Source organism: Crinia signifera, chromosome 4 (genome assembly GCF_055691185.1).
Source record: "Crinia signifera chromosome 4, ASM5569118v1, whole genome shotgun sequence".
Classification (NCBI taxonomy): domain Eukaryota; kingdom Metazoa; phylum Chordata; class Amphibia; order Anura; family Myobatrachidae; genus Crinia; species Crinia signifera.
In genome coordinates this window covers 5,946,929-5,967,961 of record NC_139220.1, presented here as the reverse complement: position 1 = coordinate 5,967,961, position 21,033 = coordinate 5,946,929, and the positions used below count along the sequence as shown (strand labels likewise).

The 21,033-nt window shown below is 52.3% G+C and overlaps 2 protein-coding genes across 4 annotated transcripts in view; one reads left to right on the top strand and one right to left on the bottom strand.

Moving 5' to 3' along the window:
* The window catches only part of SVOPL (SVOP like), a 29,413-nt gene extending 18,625 nt beyond the window's left edge, over window positions 1–10,788 (top strand). Inside the window, exons 14-16 of the mRNA XM_083180846.1 lie at window positions 3,182–3,271; window positions 3,812–3,925; window positions 10,672–10,788. Of these exons, the coding sequence (XP_083036972.1) occupies window positions 3,182–3,271; window positions 3,812–3,925; window positions 10,672–10,683 (216 nt within the window). The 3' untranslated portion in view covers window positions 10,684–10,788. The remainder of the gene's footprint in view (window positions 1–3,181; window positions 3,272–3,811; window positions 3,926–10,671) is intronic.
* Window positions 10,692–21,033, bottom strand: part of TRIM24 (tripartite motif containing 24) — a 52,054-nt gene continuing 41,712 nt past the window's right edge. The window contains exons 9-19 of one of the 3 annotated variants that reach the window (XM_083180843.1): window positions 20,580–20,860; window positions 20,203–20,394; window positions 19,282–19,449; window positions 17,993–18,131; window positions 17,611–17,677; window positions 16,403–16,580; window positions 15,619–15,938; window positions 15,140–15,269; window positions 14,986–15,060; window positions 14,118–14,270; window positions 10,692–14,023 (exon numbers count right to left, since the gene is read on the bottom strand). In XM_083180843.1, the coding sequence (XP_083036969.1) occupies window positions 13,826–14,023; window positions 14,118–14,270; window positions 14,986–15,060; window positions 15,140–15,269; window positions 15,619–15,938; window positions 16,403–16,580; window positions 17,611–17,677; window positions 17,993–18,131; window positions 19,282–19,449; window positions 20,203–20,394; window positions 20,580–20,860 (1,901 nt within the window). In that variant the 3' untranslated portion in view covers window positions 10,692–13,825. The remainder of the gene's footprint in view (window positions 14,024–14,117; window positions 14,271–14,985; window positions 15,061–15,139; window positions 15,270–15,618; window positions 15,939–16,402; window positions 16,581–17,610; window positions 17,678–17,992; window positions 18,132–19,281; window positions 19,450–20,202; window positions 20,395–20,579; window positions 20,861–21,033) is intronic. The other 2 variants (XM_083180844.1, XM_083180845.1) reach the window with 2 other exon arrangements.

Genomic DNA, 21,033 nt, shown 5'->3' with positions numbered 1-21,033 from the left:
CCCCCGCCGCATGGTGCTAGTTTCTGAGTAAGTGCCCCAGCCGCATGGTGCTAGTTACTAAGTACCCCCCACCGCATGGTGCTAGTTACTAAGTGCCCCCCGCCACTTGGTGCTATTTAGTAACTAGCACCATGCGGCAGGGGGCACTTAGTAACTAGCACCATAACTAGCACCATGCGGCTGGGGGGGGACTTACTCAGAAACTAGCACCATGCGGCTGGGGCACTTACTCAGAAACTAGCACCATGCGGCGGGGGGGCACTTACTCAGAAACTAGCACCATGTGGCGGGGGGGGGGGGGGGTTGGGGGCAATTATCTCGGAAACTAGCACCATGTGGCAGGGGCACTTAGTAACTAGCACCATGCAGCGGGGGGGGGGGGGGGGGCACTTACTCGGAAACTAGCACCATGCGGCAGGGGCACTTAGTAACTAGCACCATGCGGCAGGGGCCACTTCGTAAGTGCCCCTGCCGCATGGTGCTAGTTTCTGAGTAAGTGCCCCCCCCCCTTGCTGCATGGTGCTAGTTTCTGAGTAAGTGCCCCCCCCCCCCCCGCCGCATGGTGCTAGTTTCTGAGTAAGTGACCCCCCCCCCCCCCGCCGCATGGTGCTAGTTTCTGAGTAAGTGACCCCCCCCAGCCGCATGGTGCTATTTACTAAGTGTCCCCCACCGCACGGTGCTAGTTACTAAATAGCACCAAGTGGCGGGGGGCACTTAGTAACTAGCACCATGCGGCTGGGGGGGGGCACTTACGCAGAAACTAGCACCATGCGGTAGGGGGGGGGCACTTGGTAACGCACCATGCGGCAGGGGGGGCACTTACTTAGTAACTAGCACCATGCGGCAGGGGGGCACTTACTAGCATGGTGCTAGTTACTAAGTAAGTGCCCCCCTGCCGCATGGTGCTAGTTTCTGAGTAAGTGCCCCCCCCGCCGCATGGTGCTAGTTTCTGAGTAAGTGCCCCCCCCCATGGTGCTAGTTTCTGAGTAAGTGCCCCCCCCCCCTGCCGCATGGTGCTAGTTAGTAACTAGCACCATGCGGCGGGGCCCACTTAGTAACTAGCACCATGCCGCCCCCCCCCCCTGCCGCATGGTGCTAGTTTCTGAGTAAGTGCCCCCCCGCCGCATGGTGCTAGTTTCTGAGTAAGTGACCCCCCCCCCCCCCCCCGCCGCATGGTGCTAGTTTCTGAGTAAGTGACCCCCCCCCAGCCGCATGGTGCTATTTACTAAGTGTCCCCCACCGCACGGTGCTAGTTACTAAATAGCACCAAGTGGCGGGGGGCACTTAGTAACTAGCACTATGCGGTTGGGGGGGGGGCACTTACTCAGAAACTAGCACCATGCAGTAGGGGGGGGGCACTTGGTAACGCACCATGCGGCAGGGGGGGCACTTACTTAGTAACTAGCACCATGCGGCAGGGGGGCACTTACTTAGTAACTAGCACCATGCTAGTAAGTGCCGCCCCCCCTGCCGCCTGGTGCTAGTTACTGAGTAAGTGCCCTCCGCCACATGGTGCTAGTTTCTGAGTAAGTCCCCCCCATGGTGCGTTACCAAGTGCCCCCCCCCCCCCTACCGCATGGTGCTAGTTTCTGAGTAAGTGCCCCCCGCCGCATGGTGCTAGTTTCTGAGTAAGTGCCCCCCGCCGCATGGTGCTAGTTTCTGAGTAAGTGCCCCCCCCCATGGTGCTAGTTTCTGAGTAAGTGCCCCCCCCTGCCGCATGGTGCTAGTAAGTAACTAGCACCATGCGGCGGGGCCCACTTAGTAACTAGCACCATGCCCCCCCCCCTGCCGCATGGTGCTAGTTACTGAGTAAGTGCCCCCCCCCCCGCCACATGGTGCTAGTTTCTGAGTAAGTCGTCCCCCCCGCATGGTGCTAGTTACTAAGTGCCCCCCACCGCATGGTGCTAGTTACTAACTAGCCGCATGGTGCTAGTTACTAAGTGCCCCTGCCGCATGGTGCTAGTTTCTGAGTAAGTGCCCCCGCCGCATGGTGCTAGTTTCTGAGTAAGTGCCCCCCCCCCGCAGGGTGCTAGTTTCTGAGTAAGTGCCCCCCCTGCCACATGGTGCTAGTTACTGAGTAAGGGCCCCCGCCGCCGCATGGTGCTAGTTACTAACTAGCACCATGCGGTGGGGGGCACTTAGTACCCCCCCCCCCCCCGCCGCATGGTGCTAGTTACTAAGTGCCCCCCACCGCATGGTGCTAGTTAGTAACTAGCACCATGCGGCGGCGGGGGGGCACTTACTCAGTAACTAGCACCATGCGGTGGGGGGGGGGGGCACTTACTCAGAAACTGCCTCATGGTGCTAGTTTCTGAGTAAGTGCCCCCCCCCCCTGCCGCATGGTGCTAGTTTCTGAGTAAGTGCCCCACACCGCATGGTGCTAGTTTCTGAGTAAGTGCACCCCCCCCAGCCGCATGGTGCTAGTTACTAAGTTCCCCCCGCCGCATGGTGCTAGTTAGTAACTAGCACCATGCGGCTGGGGGGGGGGGGCACTTACTCAGAAACTAGCACCAGGCGGCAGGGGCACTTAGTAACTAGCACCATGCAGCGGGGGCACTTAGTAACTAGCACCATGCGGCTGGGGGGGGCACTTACTCAGTAACTAGCACCATGGAGCATGGTGCTAGTTACTGAGTAAGTGCCCCCCCCCCCCCGCTGCATGGTGCTAGTTACTAAGTGGCCCCGCCACATGGTGCTAGTTATTAACTAGCACCATGTGGCAGGGGGGCACTTACTCAGTAACTAGCACCATGTAGCAGGGGGGGGGCACTTACTCAGTAACTAGCACCATGCGGCAGGGGCACTTACTGAGTAAGTGCCCCCCCTGCTGCATGGTGCTAGTTACTGAGTAAGTGCCCCCCCCTGCCGCATGGTGCTAGTTACTGAGTAAGTGTCCCCCTCAGTTACTGAGTAAGTGCCCCCCCCCCCTTGCAGCATAGTGCGGCTGTCACACTGGTGAATTCAGTGTGGAGTGGCACAGGTACTGGGTGAGGGCACACGTGCGCAGTATAAGCAGTAGTATGCGTATGGACACATCATGGCAGCTACATCACACTACATGAAATAATTTCTAAGGATACAGATGTACTTATTTTCCAGCCTTCACTTGCTGACCACACATGGACCCGTGTGTATGTAATGTGGGCACGCAAGAAATGCACCTGTTACTGTCTCCCCACAGGTCTACCCCACCGTAATGCGAGCCATTGGAATGGGCACAAGCGGGTCCCTGTGCCGCATTGGTGCTATGGCGGCCCCATTTATAGCACAGGTAAGAGACTGTCACCGTATAGATACCATGAAGTCCTTCACTCCAACCAGCGTTCCTTCCCTGTGATATGGGACCATCCGCTTCCCCAACTACTGTCCCAGTATCTGCTGAGCAGGACTCGCTCGCCTTGCCCCCTTCTAATGACATTGTATGGGCAGGGAGGGCCCTGCTGGTGAGACCTTACATGTCACAGCTGTGTTGTGGCCCCTGTGACGGAGCACCGCATGCAGTGTCGTGGGCCATGTGCCAGAGCACCGCGTGCCGTGGCCCCTGTGCCGTGGCCCCTGTGCCGGAGCCCTGCGTGCCGTGGCCCCTGTGCCGGAGCCCTGCGTGCCGTGGCCCCTGTGCCGGAGCCCTGCGTGCCGTGGCCCCTGTGCCGGAGCCCTGCGTGCCGTGGCCCCTGTGCCGGAGCCCTGCGTGCCGTGGCCCCTGTGCCGGAGCACCTCATGCAGTGTCGTGGCCCCTATGACGGAGCACCTCATGCAGTCATTGGTTCCCGTGTGAGTGGAGAACGAGGTATAACGTCACCTCATCTTGCAGGTCCTGCTCAGTGCCTCCATCACTGGTGCCCTCTGCCTGTTTGCCGGCGTCTGTTTCATCTGTGCCGTCTCTGCGTTCACCCTGCCCATAGAGACCAAAGGCCGAGCGCTGCAGGTAAGATCAGACCTTTCTGTTCCCTGTGGCCCTGACTCTTGCCAGGAGCCCTTACTCGGGGTGATGACACGTTCCCGGGTGACCGGGCCAATTACTGAATATATTCCCTGTTTCTGCTCATATTATCATCTCCATAACACTGGGAAAATAGGATTTTAATACCTACCGGTAAATCCTTTTCACTGAATTCAGATGGGGTACTGAGGTCTTATAACCTTGGGGATTAGAAGGTATCCGACAGGAGACAGGCACATAACATTTTCTTCAACCAGGGTGTGCTGGCTCCTCCCCTCTACATCCCCTTACTAGCCAGTTAAGAAACTGTGCCCGAAGGAAGGATAACGTATGTGAGGTAGGAATTAGCATTAAGATAACGTGGTGAGATTTGCACCAGCACACCACAACACACACAACAACTCTCTCAACTAAACGTAGTTAACCCCGTCATTGTGTTACTTAGACATAAATGATATTAAGATTTTTGTGGAGCAATTAGTCACCAAAACTCAGCTGCTCCTAAACAGGTCAACGGACCTATAACTTTACAGAATGCCAGAAATTGCAATTAGCAAGTAGGCAATAACAGGATTACAACCTGTGCAACAGAGCCCCGCACTGAGGCGGGCGCTCAGTACCCCATCTGAATTCAGTGAAAAGGATTTACCGGTAGGTATTAAAATCCTATTTTCACTTTCATTCAGGATGGGGTACTGAGGTCTTATAACCTTGGGGAGGTCCCAAAGCTTCCAGAAAGGGCGGGAACGTGCGGAGCCTGTTGCAACACCGCCTGCCCAAACTGGGTATCATCCCTGGCCACAGTGTCAAATTTGTAAAATTTGACGAAAGTGTGTTGACCAGACCAGGTGGCAGCTCTACATAGCTGCAATGCTGACACACCCCGAGCAGCCGCCCAGGATGCTCCTACGGCTCTAGTGGAGTGGGCTCTCACTGATGCCGGCATAGTCAGATGGGCTGCCACATATGCTTGCTGTATGGTAGAACGAATCCATCTAGCAATCGATTGTTTCGATGCTGGGCATCCCTTCTTTTGTGCGTCATACAACACAAAAAGACACTCCGTCTTACGGATCCTTGATGTTCTTCTCACGTAGGTCTGCAGGATTCTAGCCACATCAAGTAACTCAGGAATATCCTTATGACCTGAGCAAGAAGGAACCACAATCGGCTGGTTCATATGGAACGCCGAGACCACTTTTGGCAGGAACTGTTGTCTTGTCCGAAGTTCTGCCCTGTCTTGATGGAAAATCAAGTATGGGCTCTTACAAGAGAGAGCACCAAGCTCAGAAACTCTTCTGGCCGAGGCCAGAGCCAGTAGCGTCACCGTCTTCCAGGTGAGGTATTTTAAGTCAATGGAGTCCACTGATTAAAACCAGGCTGACTGGAGAAACTCCAGGACCACATCTAGGTCCCAAGGCGCCGTTGGCACCACAAATGGAGGCTGTATTCTCAAGACTCCTTGCAGAAAGGTCTGGACTTCAGGATAGACCGCTAATTTTTTCTGAAAAAAGACAGAAAGGGCCGATATTTGAACTTTTAGAGACCCCAGCCGGAGTCCCTTATCCAGGCCCACCTGCAAGAAACGCAGGAAACGGTCTAATTTAAAATCTGCTGGCGGAAAACTCATGTGCTCGCACCAAGACACATATCTACGCCAGATCTTATGGTAGTGCGAGGCCGTCACTGCCTTCCTGGCCCGGGTCATGGTGTTTATGACCGAGGAATGAAATCCCTTCAGAGCTAGGATGTTCCGCTCAACCTCCAAGCCGCTAAACGAAGACGCCCTAAGTCCTGGTAGACGAAGGGGCCTTGTATTAGAAGATCTCTTCTTAGAGGCAGCCGCCACGGTTCTTCGATCAGCATGTTTTGCAGACTTGCGTACCATGCTCTCCTGGGCCAATCCGGTGCTATTAGGATTGCCTGCACCCTCTGATGTCTGATCCTTTGTAACACTCTCCCCAAGAGGGGGAGGGGCGGGAATAGGTATACTAGGTCGTATGACCAGTCCGCGGTCAGAGCATCTGTTGCCTCTGCTTGAGGATCTCTTGTCCTTGAGCAATACCTTTCCACCTTGTGGTTGGTCCTTGAGGCCATTAAGTCTATCTGTGGAAGTCCCCGCAGATCTACAATGCTTTCGAACACCTGAGGATGCAGACTCCATTCCCCGGGGTGGAGGTCGTGACGACTCAGGAAGTCCGCCTCCCAGTTGTCCACCCCGGGTATGAAGATGGCAGATATCGCCACAGCATGTGTCTCTGCCCAGGTCAGAATCTTGAAGACTTCTCTCATGCACGCTCTGCTCTTCGTGCCGCCTTGGCAGTTTATGTAAGCAACAGTCGTTGCGTTGTCCGACTGGACTTGTATCGCCTGATGCTCCAGGAGGAAGTGAGCCTCCAGAAGTGCATAGTGTACAGCCCTCAGTTCCAAGATGTTTATGTGGAGCTGAGTTTCCATGTATGACCACCGGCCCTGGAATCGCATCCCTTGTGCAACTACCCCCCAGCCGTGGAGGCTGGCATCTGTGGTCAGCAAGATCCAGTTCTGGATCCCGAATCGTCTCCCTGCCAGGAGATTTGGCGTATGTAGCCACCACTGCAGGGACTGTCTTGCCTTCACAGACAAGCGAATCAACCTGTGCATGTGCATGTGGATGTGTGAGCTCGACCACTTGCTCAATAGGTCCCACTGGAAAATTCTTGAGTGGAGTCTCCCGAACTGCAGCGCCTCGAATGAGGCCACCATAGTTCCCATCAGTCTGATGCAGAGGTAGACCGAGACTCTTTCTGGGGCTAGCACCTCCCTCAACAGCTGCTGTATTGCTGCAATCTTCTCCCCTGGGAGAAACACCCTTGTCTCCACTGTGTCCAAAATCATCCTCAAGAACTGGAGACGTTGGGACGGAATCAGTGAAGATTTTGGTATATTCAGGATCCATCCGTGCTGAGACAGGAGATGTCTTGTTGTCTCTATGGCCCCCAGCAGCTTGGACACTGACTCTGCTTTCAGCAACAAGTCGTCCAAGTATGGGATGATGTTTATCCCTTGAGCCCTTAGTAAGAACATCATCTACGCCATCACTTTGGTGAAGACTCGTGGGGCCGTTGAAAGTCCAAACGGTAGGGCTTGGAACTGGAATTGTTCCTCCAGGATTGCAAATCTCAGGAAAGCCTGGTGTGGGGCCCACACCGGTATGTGGAGGTACGCGTCCTTCACATCGATGGACGCTAGATATTCTCCCTCCTCCAGACCTGCAATCACTGCCCTCAGGGATTCCATTTGGAATTTGAACACCCTCAAGTAGGGGTTCAGGGACTTTAGGTTTAAGATGGGTCGAACCGACCCATCTGGTTTTGGAACCACAAATAGGTTTGAAAAGTAACCCTTGTTCCTTTCTGCAGCTGGCACTGGTATGATGACCTGTGCTAGGATCAGCTTTTGTACAGCTTGTCTGAGGATTCTGCGATCCTTTGCTGATGCAGGGAGTCCCGACCTGAAATATCTCTGGGGGGGTGGTCTTTCAAACTCCAGCCTGTAACCGTGTGAAATAATGGCCCTGACCCAAGGGTCAAGGGCGGATGCATCCCACACGTGACTGAAGAACCTCAGTCTTGCCCCCACCGCGGGAATATCCAGAGGTGGGAGTGGCCCGTCATGTGGCGGGCTTAGTGGTAGCTGCACTTGTGCTACGGTCTCTTGTAGCAGCAGCCTCTGCCTTCCTAGGCTTACCTCTGGCGCCTCTATTGGCGGTGGAGCCTCCTCTGGCCTTGGACCTGAATCTAGAGGTCCGAAAGGACTGCTGTGAACTCCCTGTTAAAGGGCGTCTTACCGGGGTGGAGGCTGACGGGAGGAATGTACTTACCAGCCGTAGCTTTTGATATCAGATCATCCAGTTCACTCCCAAAGAGTCTATCCCCTGTGAAGGGGAGACTCTCTACGCTGCGTTTGGAGTCTGCGCCAGCGACCCACTGCCGCAACCACAGGGCCCTGCGGGCCGACACAGCCATGGCCGAGTTGGGGGCATTAATTGCACCTAACTCCTTTTGTGCTTCGCACATCATCTTTGATGTGGCGTAGCTTTTCAGCTACCGTAGGCACATCCATGTCACCCAACAGGCCTTCTTGTATCTGGCCTGCCCATGTGAAGATGGCTTTCGCCATCCAGCAACTAGCAAGCACTGGGCGTTGGGATGCCCCACTGGCTGTATACATAGCCTTTACTGTGCCATCTAGTTTCCTATCAACCGCGTCCTTTAAGGTAGATGTACCTGGGAGCACCACCTTTTTTGAGAGGCGGGACACCTAAGCGTCCACTATAGGGGGCTCCTCCCACACCTTCCTGCCCGTGGGGTCAAAGGGGAAGGTAGATTTAAAACGCTTGGACAATGTAAAAAGTTTCTCTGGATTTTTCCAGGCAGCTTTGAACACCTCTTCTAAATCAGACTGTTCAGGGAAGACTATGTCCTGCCTTCTGTGTGACACAAAGAATGGGTCACCCTCAACCGGTGAGTCTAGAGATAAATCTAGTACTTCTCTAACAGCAAGGACCAGGTTTTCAGTACCTTAAATGCTAGCCTGTGAATCTACAATATCATCTGCGTCACCATCGTCCATATCGGAGTCAGGTGCCACGGCATCAAGCGCCCTTTTGCGGGACACCCCCGGTATGGGTGTAAGAATATCCACCCTTGCTGACAGGACCTTTAAATCCTGTTGGACTTGCTTAGTCTGTAAATTATTTGTCGCCAGCTGTGATGAGACAGTCTCTAACATGGCTTTCATACCAGTAGCCCATGAAGGTTCCTGGGAGTCAGCCTGCGAGCTACTGCGCTGTGGAGACATGCTACTGAGCTGTGGTGACATACATTGCTCACATGCAACTTGTAATGTGGAGCTAGGAGCAAACTTGTTGCTGCAAATCATGCAAGTTATTTTTCTCACCATGTTGGAGAAAATAATACCCCCTTAAAACACTGCAGTCACGCTGAACACACACACAGTGAATGTACAGTAGTATATATGTATCTAAAACACTATGTGCAGTTTCACATATATCTATGACAGTGTAAAATTGCTTAACTAGCAGTGGGGGACTCAGAGGAATATGGGGGACACCAGCACCCTGTAACCTGGACTACCGATTAGATAGACCGGCGTTTATGCACAGACACCAATATTATCAATACTGTGTGCTGCTATCAGTGGCTTAAAGCACACAAGAAGCGCTATCCAGCGCTATACTTGCTGTCTCTGCTGACTGATCTCTCTCCCTTCAAGGCTGCGCTGAGGAGTGATCTCTGCTCTGCTGTAATGGCGCCCACAGCATGAGAAGAAGCAGGAAGCAGTGTACAGGCATGCTCAGGTCCCGCTCTGAGCTAAGCCCCGCCCCTTGTAATGGCATCCGGGCTATACTAATATTTATACTGGCGGTATATGCCCTGGTGGTCCAGTGGGGCAATGCCTGGCATCCAGTCTGTCGGCGTGGCTGCAGTGTTAAAACAGCTGCGCGCGATCCCTGTGCAGGGCCATCGCGCCGCCATTATGCCGCACAAAAAACCGGCGTCCCCACTGAGGGGACCCGGTTATCACTCACCACCGACTGAGCCAGGGGTGTGCGGCAGCTGAGGGTGTGCTCGCTGCAGCGCAATGCCCGCGGTAACAGCACCCTCTCAGGTCGGTGGACCTGCAGCAGGGATCAGCTCGGTTCCTTGAAAGGCCTGCAGCAGTCCCTTCCCCCGGCTTCCCTCGTCGCAGGGAAGCTGTTAAGCCCAAACAGCAACCCGAAAAAAAAAAAAACTAAAAGAAATTGAAGAAAAACTCTGGAGCTCCAGAAGTGTGCATCCTCTCCTGAGGGCACATTTTCTAAAACTGGCTAGTAGGGGGATATAGAGGGGAGGAGCCAGCACACCCTGGTTGAAGAAAATGTTATGTGCCTGTCTCCTGTCGGATACCCTCTAATCCCCAAGGTTATAAGACCTCAGTACCCCATCCTGAATGAAAGTGAAATAGGAATTTGTGACAGGACCTCAGATGCAGGGCCAAGCTGGCCACCAGGGGGCAGTGTTGTTATGGTTAGGAATAGTTCTATGTTTTCTGGGTGTTGGGTGACTGTGGAGGGTGTGGTACAGGGGTCCGACAGTCGGGATCCTGACAGTCATCAGCCCGAAATCAGACAGCATGGTGAGCGCAACTAAGCCCCTTGCGGGATCCCTACGCTCGCCACCTATTCTATTCTCCCTCTATGGGGGTCATGGACCCCCACGAGGGAAAATAGCAGGTGGCCGTCGGGAACCGGGCTGTCTGTGTTTTGACAGTCGGGATCCTGTCCTGACTTTGGGTAAATGCCTGTCGGGACCCTGTCCAGCACCCGACTGTGGATACCACTGATCTGGTATTTTGTTATACAGTACTATTGCAGTCTATTTACCTCTCATCGCTCATATGAGCTGTGCCCAGGGTCAGAGCTGGGATCAGGAGTCTGTCACACAGAGGAGAGTGATAAAACAGCCAGCCAATCAGCTCCAGACTGGGTTTGAAAAGAAGCTGATTGGTTGGTTCTTTATTACTCTTTGAAGCTTCATACACCTGGCCCTGAACCCAGGTTGCCCTGCAGCTGGGCCTGAGCGTAGACCGTGTACAGCGGTACTAAATCCTACACATACCCAACTCCGCTACATAACCCCGAATTCCCTGCCATCACCCATCTAATGACTCCTCTCTTGTTTCCCCAGCAAGTCAAGTGAAGGCGCCGGAGAAGAGAAGGTTTTTATTACAACTGTTAGTTTTTACTTTGTTAGTTATACAGAGGACTGTACTGACAGCGTAATAAAAAGGCAAGAAAATAAAAAAGTTACCAATATTTCATTTCAAGAACGTTCTTTTGTAATAGACAATGAATTCTCCTTTTCTAACAGGTTGCGGTAACATTACAGTAAAACAATGGTATAAACAGCAAACAGGTAAGAAAATAAACCGGTCACTGACTATTTCACTGAGCCAAATGGAAAGTCTTAAGGCGATGTGCCGGAGAATAAGTACATTTACAGGGGAATCGCACAACGTATGGCGGCGGAATACGGAAACAGAGCGTGTTCCGAGCTGGTCATTATCGGGGCAATAGTCAGCCAATACAATGAGCTGTAAGAGACCATCCTGGTCTCACCAGCAGGCCACATTTCCCAGGACCAGTAAGGATATCCAGAAAACATGTTCTGTTGATAAGGCCAGGTGCGAGAACCAGTGTTGCAAGGTCCACAGATCGTTATATGAAACCATATGAAACCATACAGGTCAGACGGCTTCTGCAGAGTCTTCCGGCCACAGTCCGTCTTCTAGACACTTCCAGTGAATACTGACACCACCGTGCAGGCTCACGGCCTATTACATGGTTAGGAGTGAGGATACACACCGCATTGGTAAAGTAAAAGGCACTATGACCTCACATACAGTCACACCTGTTATGGGGGTAGCACAGTATACTCTGTGCAAGCTACAAGCACAGATGCCTGAACTCCAGCCCCCAGCTATGTCCAAAACACCCCCCCAATGGAAAAACATTCATACAGAGCCATAAACATGCCAAAACAACCTTGTTTTAGGCCAAACTAATTGCCCCATGGAAATGTTTTACACCACAGGAAGAAGCCAGTGCTCCTGCTAACACTTTAATCACACATGCCCCTAACTGGAGGTGCTAATAAAGGAACGCGTATCCTTTCCCTGCTACAGTTAACACTAATGTGCAGAATCCTTAGAAGTTTCGCTGATGCCTTGAGGATGAAATACAGCATGTTATGTCCCCGCTGGTTTGTGACACAGAGGATTAATTACATTTGTTTGTAAACAGCAACCTGCTGGCTGCATGCCAAGAACTATTGTATCCAATGACCGTCGTGACATGAAACCATTGTAACTGCCGCTGCAAATGGGCAGTGGCTTACATAGCGTGTATAAGTGCTGTATTTCAGCCATAAGGAAGCATGATCCTTTCATTAAAAAAATTATATACAAATTTGTCAATTGAGATCGCAAATTGCTAAATCTTTGCTTGTGACCCCTTTAAATGCTTTGGACTATGAAACCTGAGACACACGACTCCCAACACACGTAAACTCTGCAGCCTGCGCGCCTTGGTTTACATAGTCATAATACTGAATTCCATCGCTGCTACAGCTCAGATTGGAAAGGGTTAATGGGGGCTACCCACCTAGCGACTTAGGGGCTTTTTCTCAGCAATCTCACTAGATCACTTAGAAATGCCCTTCCATCGCTCCATGTGCAAGGGCCATAGCGATGCGCAGCGCCGCAATTAATATCCAGCATGCATAGTATCATCGCGGCCCGGACAGATCGCTCAGCACATCTTCCTGTGCGTAGGCCCCTTAAGGTTATTTGTCAGGAGGGTCTTGGGCCAGTAACATCATTACAAGGTTATGCAGAGATTTAGAGAACAGAAATAAACTGATACTGTCCACAGTAATGACACAATCCAATGAAGGACAAGGTTCCTAAGCGCAGCTACACAAATTACAGGTAATTAGGGACTGACCACGTGGACCCTGCCCTGGAGATGTATATAGACCACAGGTTCTCAAAGTTGGTCCCCTGGACCCCACACAGTGCATGTTTTGCAGGTCTCCTCAAGTGAAATTAGCTCCACCTGTGGATCTTGTAAAATGCGTCAGTAATGAGTGCACCTGTTGGGTGACCTGGAAAATGTGAACTGTGTGGGGTCCTGAGGACCGAGTTTGAGAACCACTGGTATAGACCAACCAGAACTACACACCAACCGGAACACAAGTTGTTTTCTTAAAGGAACAAAATCTGGCTTCAAGGCGCCAATCACAGACCTGCAGTAACACTGGATTACCTCCACAGGGGGGAATACTTTGGAGTTTGTTTAGTGTGTTGGTCTACGCGACCCCACAAGAGTTTATTAACCTATTGCATAACGTTAAATAATGGAAAGATTGGATTAACAAAATAGAACAAAACCAAAACACACAAAACCTCTATTTAAAAGAAATCCGACTGCTTCTGTGTGAATCAGAAACAGGTCGTCGGGTGTAAGTCTCCCGGGACAGTCCTCAGCGTCTCCAATCCAGCGCGCTCCTACCTTCCATGCGAACAGAAGTCGATGAACCATAATGTTATAATACAAGGAGCGGGGCTGCCACTCACTCTCGCCAATCAGAAAACACGAAATAAAACAAGTTAAAAATTAAATTTGTACAAGGTCAGCATTGAAAAAGTCGATGCGTCATGGTCGCTGCTTGTATTTAAAAACCTAAACAAAAACAGAATGTCAAATGCACAGAAGTCGATAATTGATAAATTAACATATTAACATTTTAAACAGAAAATTTTTTCGCCCAATTTTTTTTTTTTTTTGATCAGTAGGCAAAATAATCCCAGCGCTGGGAACAGCCTGAGAACACACTTGGTGGATGTAATGACTAGTGGGCGATTCTACGCTGCATGGTTGAGAGAACGCTGGAAGCGCCCAGTTGTTGTCAGAAGTGACCAAATCCAACCGAGAACAGATATATAATCTAGAACAACCTTGAAATACAGCTGTCGGGAGATCAGGTTCCGTCTCACCACCATTAGCACAAGTGGAAAAGAGAATTGGTAGATGGTCCTAGAGTAAGTAGAGCCGTCTGTACAAGTATCCTATGGCGTGGCAATCCACGCCGCCTTCAATAACACCAGGCGCAGCTGTAACTGGTGACGCAATCAGAGGTTGCAGCCGAACGTTCCGGTTATGCGCCATGATTAAGCGGTACCCTGGGAGTGTGCCGAGTCTCAGGCTCACAGCCATCCCAGAAGCGTCCTGTCCAGCAACAAACGTGTTCTATATACACGGGAGGCGCAGTATAAACCAGCTCATTTGAAAAATAAACGCTCGTCCCCTTTGAAGCGTTTTTTTCGAGGTGTCACAAACTCGTCCTCAGAGTCCTCGCTCACTCCAAACTCATCTTTATATGTACATTTGGGGAACTTCTTGTCGCGGTAGATGTTCAGGAGCAGTTCTTCAAAGTAAGCTTCCAGTTTGATACCCGCAATCGCAACGTCAGATTCCGGCTGCAGGAGAAGAAAACAGAAAGGACCAGATTAAGGAACCGAAATGTTAGCGTACACGAGGTGTGAGGCGCCGTCTGCCTGAGGGTGGTCTTACCTCGTTGAACTCCGAACAGTTCCTGAAGATCAGCCGGATATCGCTGATGAATTCTTCTGGGAGCGTGTAGTGCGGGGTTCCGTTCAGCTGGAGCTTTCTCTTTATGTGCGACAAATCCATGGGCTTCTTTATTATTCTGTAATAGTCAGGAACCTGGGAGAACAGAAGGAGCCGCAGTGATTATAGGAAATCTCATTTCAACGCTTATTAATAGGCAGGAGAATTGTGCGTTCTATTACATTATACTGTTAGACTCTGTAACCCCAAGCCCGCCCTAACACGGCCACACAGAGGCCCGCCGTTAGCTCCAGCTGGCCCACCACCAACCCCAGCCCACCCACACCGGCACCCGCCGCCAGCCCACCCACACAGAGGCCCGCCGCTAGCTCCAGCCGGCCCACCACCATCCCCAGCTCACCCCGGGGCCCGCCGCCAGCCCACCCTAACACACCCACACAGAGGCCCGCCGCTGGCTCCAGCCGGCCCACCACCAACCCCAGCCCACCCCGGGGCCCGCCGCCAGCCCCAGCAGACCCACCCACACAGAGGCCTGCTGCGAGCTCCAGCCGGCCCACCACCAACCCCAGCCCACCACCAGCCCACCCACCCACACCGGGGCCCGCCGCTAGCTCCAGCCGGCCCACCACCAACCCCAGCCCACCCACAGCAGGGCCCGCCGCCAGCCCACCCACACCGGGGCCCGCCGCTAGCTCCAGCCGGCCCACCGCCAACCCCAGCCCACCCACACAGAGGCCCGCCGCCAGCTCTAGACACGCATGACAGAGCCTGCCTATTACCACGTCCGTCCCATCGCTCTGTAACATAAGCTGCAGTAATAGAACATGGCCGCTGCCGGGCGAGTACTTACAGTAAGCGGGACAGGTTCTTGGAAGGCCAGGCTCATCTCATGACAGAACAGGTACAATAGAAGTCTCTCACACTTCTGCAGACAAACAAAGCAGATATAAGCAAGACATTCACCCACGTGTGACCGCACACCTTTACCTTCTATACGGACTTACTCTCTGATCCAGGGGTGTCATCATGGTCGTGCCACCCAGCTTCCTCTTCTCCGCCACTGATGGGTCATCACAGTCATACTCCACTTCTGGTTTGGAAAGATCTCGACAGAAGGTGCAAATCCACTCACCACTATAAGGAAAGTGAACGAGTGAGAACTACACCGCTACTACGCCACCCGGGGCCAGAGCGCCACCCAAGTCTTTACAAAACCAATAAAAACAAAAGTCTAAGGGTGAGATTGTGGGGGCACCTGGGCGATGGTCGGGTACCGGTCACCTGCGCAATTGGAAGCAAAATGAACGCAGCCAAGAAATTCACCATATCAGTGATGTTCCCGGTATTCGCGCTGCTGACAAGTCGGCAGCCAGCGATCGCCCTAAAGTACAGAGTGGAGCAACCACCGCCAGGACGAAGGCCTGCTACGATCAGACACGGGACTGGCCAACCAGATAGAACTGCCCTGCGCACTGATCCTCACCTGGGGAAGCTCATCAGTGTAGGCACATGGCAGGAGAGGTGGAACACCTTAGGACACTTCTCGCAGCAGAGCAGCTCGCCCCCGTTCTGACACACCGCGCACCAGTCTTCATTGGGGTCGTCCTCTTTCCCGCCACCTCCATCTTTTCCATGGCCCTGGGAGAGCCAGTTATTTGACCCCGAGTAGGACCCATCCTGCATGACATGGCGGTCACCGGTGCTGTCCGGAGTGTCCCTGCGTGGTGCGCTGTCCAGTTTGGAAGTGCGGTTGCCGTTCCGATCCAGCAGCATGGAGGTCAGAATGCTTCCCGAGTAATCGGTCTACAGCGGAGAAGATAAAGATCCCATTGTCATCTCCACTCCAATCATTTATCCACCCCCCACCCCCCACCGGAATATTTGCCTATGGCAATAATTCCTAAACTCTGTCCTCAAGTCACCTTAACAGTCCAGGTTTTAAGGCTCTCCAGGGTTGTGCACAGATGGTTTAAATCAAAGTGATTGTGGTTCTAACTAAGTCACATGTGATCAAGCCAGGGATATCCTTAAGAACTGAAAGGTTGGCGTGCTTTGGGGGCGGAGCTTGGGAACCACCAGATTACAGGAATAGCGACGCAGTCTACCACTCGCCGCCTTGGTTCCACTTTCCATAACCCCAGGAGATTATAGATGGCAGCGGGTCACACACTGTATATACATCGTCCCAGCGCCTAAGATCGTGTCTGTTATAACCATAGCAACATTACTACAGTGACCACAACATATCCGTATAATGGCGTTCTTACGTTGCGCGGCCGCTGCTGCTGCGTGCGCCGGTTTCCTTGCTTCACAACCACAACAGGATATTCAAACGACTCGCTCTCTGAGCCATTCTCTGGTTTGATCCGGATTGGCTCCAATCTGACAACCGGAACTTTGTGCGTGGAATCCGCACCTCCGCTGGGCTTACTGGAAGATCCAGAACTGAAGAGGAGGGGAGATTATTATTATTACTATCCATGGAATCATCTCCAGTATCCCTGTTCTGCGTGGTTTACTATGGATATACAACAACACAGCCCGTCCTCATTAACAGATCACTCATCTCCTGATATACTCTGTGCTGCTGGGAACCCTGCTCCTCCCACTACATAACTCTCAGTCTGTGGCTTCCTGCTGCCCCCATTCCCCTCCTCACATCATGTCACTGCCCCTGTCACATGCAGCCCTGTCCTCATTAACAGATCACTCATCTCCTGATATACTCTGTGCTGCTGGGAACCCTGCTCCTCCCACTATATAACGCTCAGTCTCTGGCTTCCTGCTGCCCCCATTCCCCTCCTCACATCATGTCACTGCTCCTGTCACATGCAGCCCTGTCCTCACTGACACATCCCTCATCTCCTGATATACTCTGTGCTGCTGGGGACCCTGCTCCTCCCACTATATAACTCTCAGTCTGTGGCTTCCTGCTGCCACCATTCCCCCCCTCACATCATGTCACTGCTGCTGTCACATGCAGCTCTGCCCTCACTGACACATCACTCATCTAATGATATACTCTGTGCTGCTGGGGACCCTGCTCCTCCCACTATATAACTCTCAGTCTGTGGCTTCCTGCTGCCTCCATTCCCCTCCTCACATCATGTCACTGCCCCTGTCACATGCAGCCCTGTCCTCACTGACACACTCATCTCCTGATATACTCTGTGCTGCTGGGGACCCTGCTCCTCCCACTATATAACTCTGTCAGTGGCTCCCTGCTGCCTCCATTCCCCTCCTCACATCATGTCACTGCCCCTGTCACATGCAGCCCTGTCCTCACTGACACATCACTCATCTCCTGATATACTCTGTGCTGCTGGGAACCTTGCTCCTCCCACTATATAACGCTCAGTCTGTGGCTTCCTGCACCATGTCACTGGAAGCCTACATACATAACCAGACACTGTACATTGGGGGTCAGGGACTCTCACATCTCTAGTCCATCTTCCTTGTACACACAAGAGGTTACCTTTCCCGGCTGCCGACGCTGGATGCACTTGAGGTCCGGATAGGATGATGGACACCAGCCATGGACCCTGTATTAGTAGAAATGATCCTAGTGAGACGCAGATCCTGGCAGGGACCATTTATTACCCAGCACAATGAGCCATGGTGCTGGGACAGAACGATGACACATAGACACAGCTACTACGTAACAGAGGACGTGTATGATCTGTGGCACGTTACTGGGATACATTAACCAGTAACTGCACTCACAGACGCATCACTGCCTGCTGTACTACAGCACCAGCAGCTGAGTGTAAGCTCACTGGCCTACAAGGACATAGCTATATAATATTGTGCTACCCCAGCCCAGGCTGATCTCACAGTGACAATCAGCCCTTCTGTACCTAATGGAGACGGCACAGAGGAGTTGGGAGACTGAACAGTTCTGTGGGACGTTATCCTCTGCTGCTGCTGCTGGTGATTCTCCATGAGGACGTCTTTCCGCATCATCTTGTCCATCATGGCGTGATCCGTGCTATCGATCTGGAACAGAAACCAGTCACATGGATTTAAACGGGACGTGATGGGATTAAACAAAAACTACGCATTTTAGTGTAGGTCAGACTATGATCTACACCGGCAGCCATCCCTACGCCATCCTCCTCTCCAATTTATCCCCACCCCCTACTATACCATCCTCCTCCCCTCCCAATACACCACAATCACCCCCCCCTCAGACTTATGCCCTACACACAATGCCTCCTTCCCCCTCAGCCTTATCCCTTACCCATTACTACACCACCTTTCCCTCTGACTTATCCCCACCCCTTACACCACCATCCTCCCCTCCAACTTATCCCCTCGCAATACACCACAATCCCTCCCCTCCAATACTTTCCTTCCCCCTACTACACCACCTCCCCTTAGACATATCCCTTGCCCCTACTACACCACCCTCCCCTCAGACTTACCCCCTTCACACAACGCCTCCTTCCCCCTCAGCCTTATCCCTTACCCATTACTACACCACCTTCTCCTCAGATGTATCCCTTACCCACTACTACACCACCTTTCCTCAGATGTATCCCTTACCCACTACTACACCACCTTCTCCTCAGATGTATCCCTTACCCACTACTACACCACCTTTCCTCAGATGTATCCCTTACCCACTACTACACCACCTTCTCCTCAGATGTATCCCTTACCCACTACTACACCACCTTTCCTCAGATGTATCCCTTACCCATTACTACACCACCTTCTCCTCAGATGTATCCCTTACCCATTACTACACCACCTTTCCTCAGATGTATCCCTTACCCACTACTGCACCACCTTCTCCTCAGATGTATCCCTTACCCATTACTACACCACCTTCTCCTCAGATGTATCCCTTACCCACTACTACACCACCCTCCCCTTTGACTTTTCCGCTCCTGCTACTACACCACCTTCCCCTCAGATGTATCCCTCCCCCTACCTGCAAGACATAATGCAGCTTCTCCTGACAATGGAATTAGTCGGATTATGTTTATGAATATTTACAAATTTTTATTTGACATTTTTCCGAAGTTCAGATTTGATTTCTATAATGATGTAAATGGGACATATGGAGTCAGGCTGCCTGGCACTGTCTAGACCCATATAACAGAGCGCACATGGTAGTTGTGTCAGCAAACGAAAGACTTACATCAGGCAGGGGTGGGAGGTTGAAGGAGTTGGCTGCTGATGATACCAAGTCAATAACGGGAGAAGGCAGACCTTTGCCATCACTGCCTGCCACGCTAGTAATGGTGGGACTGGACGGAGTGGCGGTGGCAGCGCTATGGGCCAGGGATTGGTTTCCTGGGCCTTGCCACTACGAAACAAAAAATGTGAGAAAAAAAAAATATATAAAAATGTGTGCATAAAAATAGCACCGTAACATGAAACACTGCCAGTGCCACTGTAACCTGAAACCATGCCAGTGCCACCACTGCAGAGCTGCCTATAGCGCCCAAAGGACTCCGGGGAAGATTTATTGCCCAGTGAAGCGATAATGTGTCTTCATCACCGATAAGTCAGCTCTTAAAACCCAGCCCGTAATTGGCTGGTGATAAAGTACTAGCCGCGTTATGACTTCACCGGGCGTAATAATAATCTACAAAAACAGAGTGCAGGTGTTATTCCCGAGTGGCGCCCTAATAAGAAGAGTACGTCCCTGTAAATAAAGGGGCGATCCTCTTCTCCGTAAATGTGAGATATTATATAATACCGCCACGCTCCTTCTGATCGGACGTACTCTTCTTATTAGGGCGCCACTCGGGAATAACAACTGCACTCTGTTTTTGTATCTTGTTCACATTTGATATTTTAGGGATATCAATTTGGTGTAATTTCCCTTAGGCTGCCCAGGCGCACAGAAGGTTTAGTCTCACTCTACTTTGTTCAGTGTAATAATAATCTGCCCCTTAGTGGGCAGTGCTTTACTTCTTACAGCTGTAGGCCCCTCCCCCTAGGTGACGTCATGTCCTGACTACAGGTGCTCGGTCCAATCCAGCCCTGCGTGTTAGAGAGGATGCTGGAGCTGCTGCCTCCACGGGTTTAGCACTAAGGCTGACCACCCCCATACCTGTTTCATGGCGTGCTGTGCCATGTATGCCATTCTGACAGGGTTGGGCCCCATGGGTCTCCTGGGAACGTTCTGCATATGAAGCTCCGCTGCAGATTGCGCGTTGTGCGGGTAGCGCATCGGCTGGCCGGCCACCAGCATACCGTTGGCTCTGGGGTTCATGTTCTGAACATTGACGAATCTCTGCGCCTGCTGGAGGAAGGGGTCATTGTACATTACGGAAGAGTCTCCCTGGACATGATTACATCGTATCCAATAATATCAGGGAGCAGCGGAACCGCGTGACGGACTGCCCCGAGGAAAGGTCGCATCGGAGGGGGCTGCGGACCGCACATCGGAGGGCAGGGTCACACAAGGGGCATTTCTGGATAGCTCACCTGATTGCCAACTTGAGGTGGATGCTGCAGCGGCCCTTGGACTCTGGGATTATTCATGCCCATGGGCTGCGGGGGCACATTGGCATTTGGTCGCTGCTGCTGCTGCGCCTGCTGCCGCTGGGCGAGGAGCTGCTGGTGCATGTGTTGCATTCGGAGCTGAGCGAGGCTGATCTGGGTGGGGAATTTGGACAGCTGGTTACCGGGTGGGTTCCCCTGAGAATTCTGGACCTCCACAGGAGTCGTTTGCTGAGCAGGGTCGCCCTCTTCAATCACCAGAGAACCTGTGCCAGGAGCGGGGGAGCAGAAACACCTGTTAGTACAGTCTATGGACGGGCGCAGGGGTAGGTACAGGCGGTACAGTACTGCAGGAACTGGATGCGACCCACCCCTCACTACGGAGCAGTCATAGATCTCTACCCAAAGCTTGGAAGTTTAGAAAGTTAAAGGGGAAAAC